The sequence below is a fragment of the Helianthus annuus genome, chromosome 5, assembly GCF_002127325.2.
Source record: "Helianthus annuus cultivar XRQ/B chromosome 5, HanXRQr2.0-SUNRISE, whole genome shotgun sequence".
NCBI classification, from domain to species: domain Eukaryota; kingdom Viridiplantae; phylum Streptophyta; class Magnoliopsida; order Asterales; family Asteraceae; genus Helianthus; species Helianthus annuus.
In genome coordinates, this window is record NC_035437.2 from 24,828,675 (window position 1) to 24,844,858 (window position 16,184).

The window sequence follows — 16,184 nt, forward strand, 5'->3', positions numbered from 1 at the left end:
CCACACTTATTCCAGTAGACCTCGAGGACGAGTTCTAAAACAAGGTAGGGAGGATATAACAACCCTCCTAAAAATATTTTCCGACACCCCTAATATTTTCCTAATATGTCTCAAAATGCAACCTGTATGTGAAAACCGGTCCCGAATACCTCTATATAATTAAAAATAAAATAAAAACAAATTATGTGGGGCGCTCGCGGGCCACGAAGGCTTTGCCTTCAGGCTACGTGGGGCGCGACAGCCATTCACCAGGGCGCATCCTAGTGCTGCCACGTGTCTCACCACTTGTCGGCCCTACCTCATGACTGGACATAGCTAGGCCCTACTCACCCTACGTCGCGGGCCGCGAAGGCTTGGCCTTCGGGTTACGCGGGCCGCGAGGAACCATAGATCAGCTCCTATAAATTGAGAGCATCGGCCTTCAGTCTTCGTCGTTCAATTCTCAAAGTTCTCTCTCAATTTCTCTATAGTAGGCACTATACTCTAGCATAATACCCCCCTTATTAACGAAGTTCTGCCTCGTTGTAAGTATCATAACCCCCAGTTATGTATTAGATACGCTGCCCGATTGATCTAGGGTTTCGTAACGGCTGTCGTGGTTCTGCCCGACATAGTCGTTGGAATTCTGTTTCGGGAAGGGTATTACTAATATAAATATTGGGTTATTATACTAACGCGTGTACATTGTGTAATTAGTAGATAATCACCAGGAAATCACAAAGGAAAACCCTAAGATAGCAATGTGAGTAATCTCCTTTTTGTGAACCTTTTTGCAAACTGTTTTTACAAAACCTCAAATGTTTTACATTATATTAAACAGTGATTTAGTATTTGTATTCTACAATTATCGTCGGTATGTTGGGTTTTGTATACAAAATTTGTTACTACACTGTGAGTAGTAATATGACCACAAGTCGGGTTAACAGTACCGTGGGTGGTAATTAAAGAAGATGGAAACAAATGTAATTGCGAGATCGCGCTCTATACTGTAAAACAGTTTTACATGTCTTAATTAAACTGGGATTCACTCACCAGTATTTCCCACTGACAAAATGTTTTTAATCGCGTTTCAGGTAACAAAATGTGAAAGCCAAATAGAAGCCAACTGGACAACACTGAAGGCTTGGAAAAGTGGCTATTAAAGTTACCTAAATAAAGAGATGTTTTTATCTAAATAAAATAGGGTTTATACCTATGAAAATGTGTGTAATGGAAACTTAGGATTTTCCCATGTGTTTAATATTATAAAAGTGTGGTATTTTAGTTTGATAAAATATTTCCTAACTACGGTCCTGATATAAATTCCGCTGCCAAATTGATAAACACTGATACCACTGAAACTGGCCGCGGCCGCCTGTTCCCGGGTAATTAGGGGACGAGGGTTGGGACATTCGTGGCCCTATGGCTAGATATCTTTCTAATTCTGGTATTGCTTATCGCATCTCATGTCCTTATATTCCCAAATAGAATGGGGTTCCTGGGTGGAAAAACCGCCATCTTTCTAAGGTAGCTCGAGCTTTATTGTTTCATGCTCGACTACCAAAGAAATTATGGTATGATGCATCTGCCACTACTGCTTTTCTTATCAACCGGTTACATCACCGGTTCTTCATCACTCATTTCCTTATGAGATTCTATTTGGTTCTCGTCCCGATTACTCTATTCTTTGTAATTTTGGGTGTTCGTGCTATCCATATCTTGGTGACATGTGAGCGGATAAACTCTCACCCAAGTCTGCTCCATGTATTTTTGTTGGCTATGCACCTTCTCATCTTGGATATCTCTGTTATGATCTTCATGCATCCCGTACGTATACATCTCGTCATGTTTGATTTCATGCGATGATTTTTGATATTCCATAGAGTTTTACTACCCCCACATATTCCTCTGTTTCTATTCATTTCAATATCCCTCCACCTTTTTTTTCGCCTTTTGTTTCTTCTTCCACTTCGTCTCCTTCTACCTCATCATCTCCTATTATTCCTTTTTCATCATCTCCTTTTATTTCCTTACCTGTTGTTTCTTATTCTCTTCCTCGTCCTCCTTCTTCTCCTCCTCCTCGTGTTTCGACTCATACGGTGATTACACGTACTCATGATCATATACGACAGCCTCGCCAGTTTCCTGATTATGTTGTTTTTCACACTACTCCTATTCCCACCACTGAGCCATTCACATTTAGACGGGCTCAACAATAGTCTGTTTGGTGGATGCGATGCATTCGAAGATTGATGTTCTACATGCCAACCATCCTTGGCATTTGATTCAGGCTCCCACTGATTCCGACATAGTTGGCTACAATTGGGCTTATAGGATTAATGTAACACCTCGTAGAATCATGTCCAATAATGTATTGACACGTACCCTAATCCTGATAATGCCTAATGTTGGCTAGGAGGGGCTATTTTTGCCAAATGTGAAAACTATGAATGTGGAGTGACTAAAAGTGTCAACATGCTGAAACTATGCCTCCGAGTGACCTTTTATAGTGCCCGTATTCTCAAATGAGCCACTTGTTGGACGAGAGGAACCGTTTTTGAAATTATTTGAAAGTTTGATAATTGGAGGGTTAAAGGCGTCAACATGTTAATTTATACCTCTGAGTGACCCTTTAACGAACCAGGAGCTTAATGATGTTCGGTCATACTCTCGGGTGTGCCAAGTATTGGCCGTGAGGGGCTTTTTATACTAATAATGATGATACATAAGAGTATGGAAGTATAGGGGCCAAATGTGTCAAAGTTGAAATTTATTATCGGGGGCCGAAGCCCTATACGAACGTCATGGTCAGGACGTCTACGTTCAGTAGACCATGCCCAGCTTCGAAAAAATGCCTTGGAGGCCACACAAATAGCCAAAACTCATCAAACTCGATACGATGGGCTATGTTCTAGTTTGGGGCACGTATGGGGACACTTGTAGGCACCTCAAGACCCCCTATTACACCTGGTATCACCTCTATAATCCTTCCTCAATTATAAATAGGTGCATTTGTGCTTCAAACCAACATGCACCTTCTTATTTTTCATATCCTCTCATCTCCTGGGGATTCCCAGCTAAAGGGAGCTTCCAAACAAGTTCTTTTTCGTGCAAGGATCACTGGTAAGTGATCTCCTTCCTTGCATTTTCGTTTATAGGCTTTTTAAAGCTAAAAGTCAAAACGTTTTTGATAAAAGCTTTGACTTTCAGTTTAGACCTTATTGGTCCAGCCATTGTTCGAGGCGAACATGGCTACGTGATCGTAATTAGGTAGGTGTTAATCCGTCAAAAGGGCACCTCCTGGAAATCAAGTTTGCTTGTTAATTGACGGGGCAAAGTTATTATTTTAAAAACTCAAACTAGACAAATTTCGAAATTATTAGAATCTGAGTTTATACATGTTCTAAATTATGTTTTAACACTTAAACAACTTGGAAATAATTATTAGAACTTGTGTAAACATGTTCGGCTAGTCAATTCCAGTCTTAGGGTCGGTTCGCAACCGAAAGTCGCAAAGTTTGACTTCTGCTTTGACTTTTGATTCTGCCCCAATTTAGAATAGTTTGCTACTGATTAAAGATTCCATTATGATCATAATATAATTTAGCATAACCCTCTAAGGTTATATTACATGATCATAATAGTAATCTAAGCTTTTATGCAAGTTCCGCTATTATGTCATACTTTGACTAAATTGCCCTTTTTGCAAATAATAAGGTTTTAATCACTAATGAACTTGCAAATGACTTATGTACAGATATGTTAAAGTAATTAACATATTTTGATGTTATTAAACTGATCATAAACCGAGTTTTCATATAATGTAGTAAATTATGTTTTAAAGTGACCAAAATGCCTTTCGGCACATAGAACGGTTTTAAACATAATTTCACATATCAAACTCATTACCTACTAATATAATACCATAATTAGAATATTTTGGGATATCAAATTAGTTTATAATCTGAGTTTTTGTACAAGTTCTTATATTATGTCCTTAAATGACGAAAATGCCCTTTTGGCACTTAAAAAGATTTTAAATCATAAATGTGATACAAAACTAATTACCTACTGTTATGATATTATAAATAACATATTTTGACACTAAGATTCTGTTCATGACATCAGTTTTGATAAAACATCGCAAACATCGTCATTTAACGACTTAAACGCCCTTTTAGCACATAATATGGTTTTAAACCATATTTATCAATCAGGACTTGTTACTTACATATTTAATAACTTATTTAAAATATGTTTATAGTAGGTACATGTTTATAACTCAAATTCCCAAATAAGCTTTCAAACTATGTGTGAAATGACCAAAATACCCCTATGGTGCATAGTTTGGTCTTAAACTATAAAACACATATATGTTTGATATCCCACTGATATTATAACACAAATAAAGTATTTTTCCAGAATGTTTATGTTTATAACATCAGTTTGTATGCAAGTTCCTTTTATACATCGCTAAATGACCAAAACGCCCTTATGAGGCATAGTTTGATTTTAAAACTTTAACGGGCATACAAGTTGATATCCTACTGATATTATAACTTATTTAAAGTGTATTGGCATAAAGAACTTATTCATGACTCATCCGATTACTCGTTATCGCTTATACGCGTACGGTTAGGCTTATGTAACTAGTTTACATAAGTTTACCAAAATGGGTTTAACCTTATCATTTTTTATCTCAATTTCCTGAATGTTATTTGTTTACCCATATTATACAAGTCTTAGTACTTGTTGGGTTTAAACTACATTCTATTTTGGTCATCGCTTAATCAAGCATATCGTACCGTTTTCAACATTTTAAGCTAGCCGGTCTAAGTCTACGACTTGAATAAGACCTGTTAGCATTATAATTGGTTGTTTATACCATCATTCTAGATTAGAGCCTTTCACTAAATTGCTACCCACACTTGTTAATTGAATACGGCTGAGTTAATTATAAATCTTGCATTATAAGACGAAAGTTAGCTCAGGTAAATACTGGTAACCTATTTTCCCTATACGGGCTTGGCATACGGTAAATTATTACCGCTTGATCGGGTATGGGATCATATGCTGGATTATGGCTACAAAATCTTCATAACCCATTTTAATATGTTTTATCTGATAACTTAAACATTGGGGTTAACGCGACCGTGTCTTGGATATCCATGGCTCTTTTAAGTTATTAATGACCACGACTGAGCATGGGGTGTAGGCATACACCCGTCAGATGCTAATGCTTGTTACAAAATGTTTTCTTACCTGTTGATCAGTGGATACGCCTTTGTGTGTTTTAGTGGTGTGTCGGTTAATCATGTCTCGGTGTTTACTACTTGGCCAAATATGTATTGACAGATATGTAAAACTCTATACAAGATCATTTTGAATTGTCCCAAGTTATTTATAAAAATATGTGCCTTGTGCACTTAAATCAATTTTGAAAATGTTTTCAAAATGTGTCGGTTGATTGTATTTACCAGTGAAAACTGACGTATTTTCAAAAGACTAAGTTACAGGTACAAATACGTATATAGGCTGGAAGCTGCTCGGTAATGCTAGAAGAGGAATTTGCAACTCCTTTGCATAAGCCTATTAGCCTGTTGAACTCACCATTGTACATTTTATGATCCGCCTGTGGATCTTTATTATTACGTGTCGTCTGTATATTTATTTTGAACTTTGGACATTTGGTTTGTAATAAAATTCTATACTCCAAGACTTCCGCTGTGCTATTTGTGAATATTTGAATATGACGATACTAATCTTACGTCACGATACTCCCCACCCGGGCCCATCGGGATTTGTGTGGAAATTCGGGGTGTGATAAGTAAGCATAATTCTGATGGTTCTTTGAGTCGCTACAAAGCCCGGTTTGTTGCTAAGGGCTTTCATTAAACTAAGGGTGTTGACTACACTAAGACTTTTAGTCATATAGTCATACCCACTACTATTCGTCTTGTTCTTTCAGTCGCCTTTTCTCATGGGGGTCCATTCATCAGGTTGATATCAGCATTGCATTTTTACATGGAGATCTTTCGGAGCTTGTGTACATGACACAACCCCCAAGCTTTTTTGACTCGGCTAGACCTCATTATGTATATCGTCTACAGAAGGCTCTCTATGGCCTATAGTAGGCTCCTAGAGCTTGTTTTTCCAAGCTATCTACTGTTCTTCTCGCTAGTGATTTCACTCAGTGTATTTTAGATGTATCTCTCTTTGTCTACAGTAAGGATTCAATACTTTGTTATGTCTTGATCTATGTTGATGACATTATTATTACTAGGAGCACTTCTGACTTTGTTACTGGATTGATTGGGCGCTTACATTCTCAGTTTGCGCTTAAGGATTTGTGTCAGTTATCACATTTTCTAGGTATCCAGACTACTTTCTCCAAAGATGTTATACATTTATCACAACAGTGCTACTTGCTTGATTTGTTACAATGTACTGGTCTTTTCGACTGTTGACTGTTATCTACTCCCGTATCCTCTGATAGACAACTTTCTCGACATACTGGTGATCCTTTATCAGATCCTACAATGTATCAGAGTAGTGTTGATGCATTACAGTATTTTGTGTTGACACGACCAGAGATTGCTTATGCAGTTAGTAAGGTGTCACAATTTCTTCAGATACCTACTGATCAACACTTGGTCGGTATCAAGCGTATATTGCGGTACCTTAAGGGTACCATCTCGCATGGTTATGTATACGTCGATCTACTTGTTTTGATTTACATGCTTATAGCGATGCTGACTAGGTTGGCTGCCGTGATGATTGACGTTCTACCACAGGTTATTGTGTATTTCTTGGGCCTAACCTCATAAGTAGGAGCTCCGAGAAACAATATACAGTTGCTAGGTCGAGTACTGAGGCTGAGTACCGAGCTCTTACTCATACCGCTATTGAGTTATGATGGCTTACATCTATATTACATGAGTTATATATTACATTGACTTGTCCACCTTCTCTCTGGTATGACAATATTGAGGCCAATATCTTGCGGCCAACCCGATGTTTCATCCGTGTACAAAACACCTAGAGATTTACTTACATTTTATTCGTGACATGGTTTTGGCTGGTACTTTACATGTTTGGGCCTAACCTCATTAGGTTATTGTGTATTTCTACCACAGGTTATTGTGTATTTCTTGGGCCTAACCTCATCAGGAGGAGCCCAACCTCATCACATTCTGACCATTCTTCATATTGCATATATTTTGACCAAAGGATTGTCTAGTGTTTATTTTGACAGTTTGAGGTTTAAGCTTTATGTGGATGCTCCTCGTTTAGCTTGAGGGGACGTATTAGAGTGTTTACATAGAGTTAGATATTTTAGTTTGTTATTACTTTGTTATGTTTGTTCCACCCCTTCTTCTATATATGATGATATATATGGGGGTTTCCATTGTATGATTGTGATTGATGATATGAGATCAGATTAGTTTGAGCATGATCCTTACCATTAGTTTCTTTAATTAATCGGTGTCCATGGTGAAGTCGGTCTGTTCAAAGTAAGAAGTTTTTTTTCTTTTTTGTGGGTGTTTTTGGTTCGATGGTTGGACTGTTCGAGTACTTGTGGTATGAATAGGGGTTGGTCTAATCAAAAGGGAAATCAACAACCACTAGCGATTTAGGGGTTGCATTTGAATCTAAGTTGAAGACCCAAATCGAATACGACAATCTATTCAGGTCACAAATTACACACTTTCTTTCAATAGCATACTTTTGATTGCTTAATACCAGAAAGTTCAGAAGCGATGTTAATTAATTTTTTTGTGTATTTCCATTTTGTGCTTCATTTGTGTAGCGTTTTGGGTACAGGTAAGTGCTAAGATTGTTTGTTTTGCATTTTGTGTACTGGTAATTTGTGCATTTGTTGAATGTGATTTGAAGATTTTGTGCTTCATTTGTGCTTTTATGTATTATAATTGCAAACTTGGGTTAAGTTCCGGTGGCCTAAAATGGTGTAAATAAAAACGAATATATATCTAACATTCATGCACTGATGCATTAAAGTCTGTTTTGAAAAGATGGATTTCCTGTTTTGTTTGACTTTGTGCAACAAGAAAAAAGAATTACAACGGGGCTGAATTTTGTTGAAGCTATTAGGTAGGTTGAGTTTATAAGCATCAAAATAGTTCAAAGGCTAAGTGGTAATTTGTTGAAGGTTGTCCCCTTCAAATGAATACAAATAAAAGAAAAGAATTACAATTAGTTGGGGCTGGGTAAAAAAATATGATGCATCAACCCTCCTTCTTGATGTTGGTTATGGATTAAAAGAAATGGCCGGGAGCAGTTTTAAGTGGATCGATTTCGGGGGTGCTGATCGGTAGATACTAGGTGGAAGGAGGAGTTAGCAGCGATAAGGAACTGAGGCAAGCATATTAAAAGAAAAAAAAACACAAAAATTTAGATGATTTATGATGCAAGAGCATCCGACATTTATTGTGAACGACATTTTATGAAGTCATATCATATTCAGTTTGGTGTCACAACTTTGAATTTTGGGTGTTTAGTTTTTATAGCCCTTCAAACATTTACGTGTTTATTTTCTAGCAGACATATATGTTCAAGCAAGACACTGTTTATGGCTACTGAAAGCATCATGAACTTGAGATCAGGATGCCAACATCCTTTTACTTGGTGAGAAGCATGTTAGGGTGCGTTTGGTTCGCAGGAATTCAATGGAATTTAAGGCAATTGGAATCTAAATTCTATCTTTTAAGATGTTTGGTTCACAGACAGAATTTGATGGAATTGGAATCTCAATTCCAATCTTTATGTGCTTTGTTGACAATGGAATTGGAATTGGAATTTGGCATGAATTCCTTCGATTTCCTTTAACTAAAGGAATTCAAAATCCTTCCTATATGTGAAGGAATTAAAGTAAATTCATTGGAATCTTCGACCGTTTCGATCCGTACTGATTCGATCCGAACCGTTTCAACTCGAACGGCTTTGACACGTATTGTTTCGATCCGAACCGTTTAGACCCGTACCGTTCATTCGACCCGAACCGTTTAGACCCGTACAATTTCGACTCAAATCGTTCCGACGCGAATCATTTCGACTCGAAGTGTTTAGATGTGAACAGTTCGACTTGTATCGTTTCGACGCAACTCATTTCGACTTGAACCGTTTCGACGCGAAGCGTTTTGACCCGTACCGTTTCGACGCGAACCGTTCCGCCCCGTGCCGTTTCAACCCCTACCGTTTTATGTGAACCGTTTCGACCCGAAGTGTTTAGCCGTGAGCCATTCGACCCGTACCGTTTCTACCCGAACCGTTTCGACGCAACTCATTTCGACTCGAACCGTTTCAACTCAAATCGTTTCGACCCGAACATTTTAGACGTGAACCGTTTTGACCCGTACTGTTTCCACCCGAACCATTTCCACCCGTACCGTTTCCACCCGCACCGTTTCCACCCGAACGGGGGGTTGTGGGTGTCAGGTGATGGATTCCAATTCATTTGATAACCAAACACATAAAAAAATGGAATTTAGATTCCAGTTTCAACAATTTCCAATTCTAATTGGAATGTTTAAATTCCAAATCCAGTTCTTTCAAATTCTAATTCCAATTCCAATTCCAAAACATTCCGCGAACCAAACACCTCCTTAGTTTATTTGGCCAAGGTAAAATGCATTTGAAGACTTACATCATCTGTGGGGAACTTTTTATTTCTTTTAGATTCTGTAATGTTTATTTTCCTTTGTACTTTTAGGAACCCAAATAAGGACAAGGCTCTCCTAGAGCTAACTTTGTGGTTGACTTCGCTAGAGTCTTCACAAATAAGGACAAGGCTGCTGCACACTTGAAGTTCGCATTGGTTTTTCGCTTTTTTTTAAATTCAGTTATGTTTTATTATTATGAATGGATACAATGGGCCGGTTCATTAAAAACTTATATTAACAAAGATATTAGTTATATATATTATGATACTTAGCCCGTGTAATACACGGGTAACTAACTAAGTGATATCATATATTCATTTTCCTTGATATGTATTCACATCTAAATTCTTTTGGGTACGGCGAATCACATTTCTTTTGTGCGACATGTTTTAAGGGCTGAATGTGAAAACGAAGAGTAAATCAACCTAGCTAGTCAGGTGTAAAAGTTAGAATAACAGTATAAGACTACTTGTTATGGAGTCACGTCCCTTCCACATCGCATGTGAAGGGGCATTAAGCACCAATTCACAGGGCTTGAAAACTTGTGAAGATGGTTGAAGGCGTGAGCCTGCTAATGCTTGTTGGGAAATTGGGGGATTGGGGGGGGGGGGGGGTAGTTTCAGCTCACCACTTTATGAAAACTGGGTGTGAAAACTTTTGAAATGAAAACATGGTGGAGTGATAAAAGTGAGTGGTTTGGTGACATTTATGATGTGGCAGTGAAAAAAATAAAATCATAACACATAGCCTAATCGTGAAATCCTGTCACAACTTACAAGATGGGGTGCTAGAACTTCACCATTCTTTCACCAACAAACCTATGATTTTCTTATTCTTGGCAAAACAAAGTTAAAATATTGTTTCAAATATGGGATAGAAAGAAAATACCCATTGATGATAACATTGATCCAATAGTATTGAGAATTGAGAATGCAGACTAGTTGATACATGTGTTTGTGTGTTCACATATGTTTAATTAGTAATTAAGAAGTTAACTGGAATTTGATATTATTCCCAGTATTATTACACTAATTTATACATTGTTAAAAGAATCACACACTCTTCACAACTCAACAATTAGACACTAATGCTCAATAAGGCTTCTCACCTATATAGTTTCCAGGAGGATCATAGTTACAAATCATGAACACACCCCTACCTCCAAAGCAAGTCACTCTAGCACACCCAATCCGTCTACTCGTCTTCCACACAATTTGCGTGTAATGCCCACATTCCCTCCCTCGGTTGCAAGAATTCGATTGGTGGTTGTACCAACGCCCCTCTGACACCCATGTGGCAGCAGCTTGAGAGGGGTTCCACCTAGTACCACTCCCCCAAAAAATGTTCTCTCCATAGGGCCCGTCGGAATGCTTCAACAAGCAATCTTGCCGTCTCTGCCTAGCATACATGCTTGCATAACGTGCTAGTCTCTTGTCCCACACTAGTGGCTGCATGTGAATTGCGGCCCGCGCTCGGTTTTGAACAGACATGAAGTCTTTGATAAGATGATGTGAGTGTCTTTTTGGGTGTGGGATGGCATTGGATCCTGACAAGAGGATGCTAAGGAAGAACACCAAGATCATGGAAGTAGTTTTAGGTAGCCACATTGTGACAGAACCCCTTGGATTTCTTTAGTACGAAAACTGTTAGATTTGTAGCATGGTTTGTAGCATTAAATATTAGGGGTAGAACGAAAATTAGGTGTCATCCATGTTCAATGATGATTGTCACATTGTTTTCTTCTAGACCAACCAAATGTGGATTTAATAAATACCATTTTAATTGGAAACTTTTGTTTTTACTTTTATTTATTAGCTATCACTACAAATTCCATAATTGGAAGTTGGAACATGGTTTTTTTTAATAACTTTTTCTTTTTTCGGTGGCCAGTTGTAAAAGTTGACGATGCTCTCCTTCTTTGACAAAGGAGTGTATTTTATCATATAGTTAATGATTGATGATTGATAAAATTAAGTATGAATAGAGAGATAATAATAATAATTAATAATAAAATGCACTTCTTTGACGATCTCTCCTTCTTTGGCCAGTTGTAAAATACACTTCTTTGACGATGCTCTAATTTAAATTTTTTAATATGATGACATCGTTAAGTATGAATAATTACCAATTAAAAGATAATTCTCGGTCCTAAAATTAAAAAAAAACATAAATGCTAATTCATGCCTAATCATTGTTGAATTCTATCAAGTGATGAAATCATCACTATTTTGTTTTGTTATAATTTATACAGCTATGAAAATAACGAAATGATAGACTAATTTGAAAAAAATATATTCTAAAATATTGGTTTCTTTCTCAGTCTCACACACATACTAGTAATTCTTATTGTTCAATTTTTTATCACTTTGTATAGTTTTTTAACAACTTAGTGGTATTTTTCTTTTGCCAAGTTTCCTCTACTTTCTGTTGCATTTTCATTATTATAAAACATTTTATTCAATCTTTTAATGCTTTAATTTATTTTCAAATATACAAGAACTATATTTCAACTATCATGCCCGGTATAAAATGGAGAGATGATTGGTGAACATAAACATCACATTTTAGTATTATTAGTGTAATTTATTTTAGTTTAACATATTAATAAACTAAAATTAGCAAATCTTTAATATTTTGTTTTTCTTATATAAAGCCGCAACACATGGGTTTACGTCAAGATTTCGTTCTTTTACATAAAGTATTGAATATTAATTACGCCTCCTGCTATAACGCATGAGGATTCAATTATTTTTATAAACGTTTTGACGTAAGTTTTTTCATGACTCTACCTTTTCAATGTCGCCACAACACGCGGGTTTTAATAACTAGTTTATACAAATATGAAAATAACGAAATGAAAGATTAATTTGGAAAAAGTAGTGTCCGGTATGTAGTTTTCGTATAGAATCTTTTAGGTATATACGTTTTCGACTCCCGGTTTTATGATTTTTTAGGTATAATTTTAGGTCCGATGACTTCCAACCCCCGGTCGGAAATCTCAAGCTCCGCCACACTGTCCAAGCCTACGCGCACGTATCATAAACTTGACGCATATCACCTCGAGCTTTTCACGGGTGTCATTGTTTACTTCAGTCTCCCCATTTGTTGGTTTCAAAATGACTTAGTTATGCAAAGAAGAATCCTTTGTTGTTTGGTATAGAGAATAATCTATGATTTGGGTTTGAATTGTATTGAGAAACTGTATTGTACAAGATTAGGGTTACACAAAGATGGTGTTTATATAGACCACTATATTACACACTAGCCCATATACTATTTGTTTCCTTCTTTCCGACACTCCCCCTCAAGTTGAGTAGTGGGATCTCCAATACTTAACTTGCTCAAACAGCTACTAAAAGCATTTCCGTTGACTGCTTTTGTGAGAATATCTGCGAGTTGATCTTTTGATGATATATATGGGAGCTCTATGATCCTTTCCTCCATTTTTTCATGACTCTACCTTTTCAATGCCGCCACAACATGCGGGTTTTAATAACTAGTTTATACAAATATGAAAATAACGAAATGAAAGATTAATTTGGAAAAAGTAGTGTCCGGTATGTAGTTTTCGTATAGAATCTTTTAGGTATATACGTTTTCGACCCCCCGGTTTTATGATTTTTTAGGTATAATTTTAGGTCCGATGACTTCCGACCCCCGGTCGGAAATCTCAAGCTTCGCCACTGTGTCCAAGCCTATGCGCACGTATCATAAATTTGACGCATATCACCTCGAGCTTTTCACGGGTGTCATTGTTTACTTCAGTCTCCCCATTTATTAGTTTCTCAATGACTTATTTATGCAAAGGAGAATCCTTTGTTGTTTGGTATAGAGAATAATCTTTGATTTGGGTTTGAATTGTATTGAGAAATTTATTGTACAAGATTAGGGTTACACAAAGATGGTGTTTATATAGACCACTATATTACACACTAGCCCATATACTATTTGTTTCCTTCTTTCCAATACTCCCCCTCAAGTTGAGTGGTGGGATCTCCGATACTTAACTTGCTCAAACAGCTACTAAAAGCGTTTCTGTTGACTGCTTTTGTGAGAATATTTGCGAGTTGATCTTTTGATGATATATACGGGAGCTCTATGATCCTTTCCTCCAATTTTTCCTTGATGAAATGTCGATCTACCTCTACGTGTTTTGTTCGATCATGCTGAACTGGATTTTCTAATATTTGTATTGCAGTTGTATTGTCGCACATAAATTTACTGGGTGTTGCCCTTTGGGAGAAACCAATGTCTTCTAGAAGTTTCTTGATCCAAAGAACTTCGCTTAACCCTCGAGCTATGCCTCTGAACTCTGCTTCTGCACTCAACAGAGTGACCACCTTCTGTTTCTTACTCCTCCAGGTAACAAGGTTTCCACCAACCAAGGAGAAGTACCCTGATGTTGACCTTCGATTTCTCTTATCTCCTACTCAGTCGGCGTCAGTGTAGAGCTCAACATTTAAATGTCCATTTGCTTTGAACAACACTCCATGGTCTGCGGTTCCCTTTAGATACCTTAGAATTCTCTGAGCAGCATCCATGTGGGCAAATTGTGGTGCATAAACTGAGTTACCACTCTAACAGCATAACCTATATCAGGGCGAGTATGAGAGAGATAAATTAACTTGCCCATGAGCTGTTGATACCTTTCTTTGTCTGCAAGCTCGCCATTAAGCTCCATGTGAAGATTGTGGTTCACCACCATTGGCGTATCTGCTGGTTTACAATCAATCAAACCAGCTTCCGCCAGGAGATCTAGGACATACTTCTTTTGGCAGATGAAAATCCCCCGTTTAGACCTGAGAACTTCTATTCCAAGGAAATACTTGAGATTCCCAAGGTCTTTCATTTCAAACTTTGAAAACAGATTCTTTTCTAGCCGTGCTATCTCTTCTACATCATTTCCGGTGATAATCATGTCGTCTACATATATGATTAGGCAAGTTACAAGGTCGTTTCTTCTTTTGAGGAATAGGGTATGATCAGTGTTACTTTGGTAACACCCGTATTCTTTCATGGCCAAGGTGAACTTCCCAAACCAGGCCCGAGGTGACTGTTTTAGCCCGTACAGAGATTTTTTCAACCGACAAACTTCCCCATCTTTAAAACCCTCTGAAAAACCTGGAGGTGCTTCCATGTAAACTTCTTCTGCTAGGTCTCCATGGAGAAATGCATTTGTAACATCAAACTGATGGAGAGGCCAATTCTTATTGGCTACCATAGAGAAGAGGACTCTGATGGTGTCCATTTTTGCAACCGGAGAAAACGTCTCAGAGTAATCGATCCCATACCCTGAGTGTACCCTTTGGCTACAAGTCGAGCTTTGTATCTTCTAATAGAACCATCTGGTTTATACTTAATTGAATACACCCAACGGCAGCCAACAGTTTTCTTTCCTTTTAGGAGAATGCACTTTTCCCACGTATTGTTTTTCATAAGAGCTTGTATCTCTGTTTCCATTGCTTCTTTCCAGTTCTTCTTACCTTGCACTTCCTTTACAGAGCCAGGTATTTGCTCGAAATATAGAGAGGTGACAAATGCTTTCGCACTTTTATATAAGTTCCCATTAACTAAATTAGCTACAGGATACCTTGAAATTCTGGTTTCCTTCTCTGCCGAGTACCGTTTTGGAGGGACCCCTCTATTGGCTCTAGGAGGGAGAGGGTATCTTCTGATTGTCTCTGCTACAACTGGTTCCACATGTTCAACGACTTGTTCAACCTCTTCCAAGTCTGGTTCGCCCTGTTCCACATTTGGTTCAACCTGTGGAGTAGGTTCCGTTGTTGTCGGTTCTGTGTGTTCCCCTGTTGTCTCATGGTTATAAAACATAGAACATCCAGAGTCCTCAGTATTTCTTACCTCAGGTATCACATTGGATGGACTTTATTCAGTGGTACTGTGCTCCGCAGATTGTGTGGCTGTGTTTGAAGGATTCGCAGTACTGTGATGATTTTCTGTTGTTACTTTTTCAGATGAGGGAAGTTGGGTTAGCCAACTCAGGTTGTCTATACATTCATTCTCCCCCTGACCACTGAGTTGGGTGTCATAAAAGTACTTTGTTTCAAGAAAGTCAACGTTCATTATGGTGAACATTTGATGAGTTTTTGGATTATAACACCGGTAACCTATTTGGTCGATCCCATAGCCGACAAATACACATTTCTCAGCACATGGCCAAGCTTGTTTCGGTTGATTTTGGGTATGTGGACAAATGCGGTACACCAAAAGATTCGAGGTTCAAGTGTAAGAGGATGGGGAATACTGGCAGACTTAGAGAGGCAATCTAAGGGAGTCTTAAATTTAAGAGCTTTTGTGGGAAGCCGATTCAGGAGATATACGGAGGTTGCAACTGCCTCCGGCCAGAAAGATCTAGGAACCTGAGATTCGATTAAAAGGGCTCGAGTCATTTCAAGAATAATACGGTTTTTCTGTTCGGAAACACCGTTTTGTTAGGGGGTATGAGAACAAGAGGTTTAATGAATTAATCCTTTGGTTTTAAAGAATTGTTTCATGGATGTATTGACA

General features: G+C 37.8%; 1 protein-coding gene and 1 long non-coding RNA gene across 2 annotated transcripts; one reads left to right on the top strand and one right to left on the bottom strand.

The window, feature by feature from the left end:
* Positions 1-7,241: 7,241 nt before the first annotated feature.
* LOC110940188 lies at positions 7,242-9,996 on the top strand. The gene is made up of 3 exons (XR_002592885.2): positions 7,242-7,671; positions 8,542-8,625; positions 9,710-9,996. It is a non-coding gene; the product is annotated as an uncharacterized LOC110940188 (long non-coding RNA).
* A 539-nt stretch (positions 9,997-10,535) lies between these two features.
* LOC110940189 (pathogenesis-related protein PR-1) lies at positions 10,536-11,320 on the bottom strand. The gene has a single exon (XM_022181743.2). The coding sequence runs from the start codon at positions 11,264-11,266 to the stop codon at positions 10,751-10,753; it is 516 nt and encodes a 171-aa protein (XP_022037435.1). The 5' UTR covers positions 11,267-11,320; the 3' UTR covers positions 10,536-10,750.
* Positions 11,321-16,184: the final 4,864 nt, after the last annotated feature.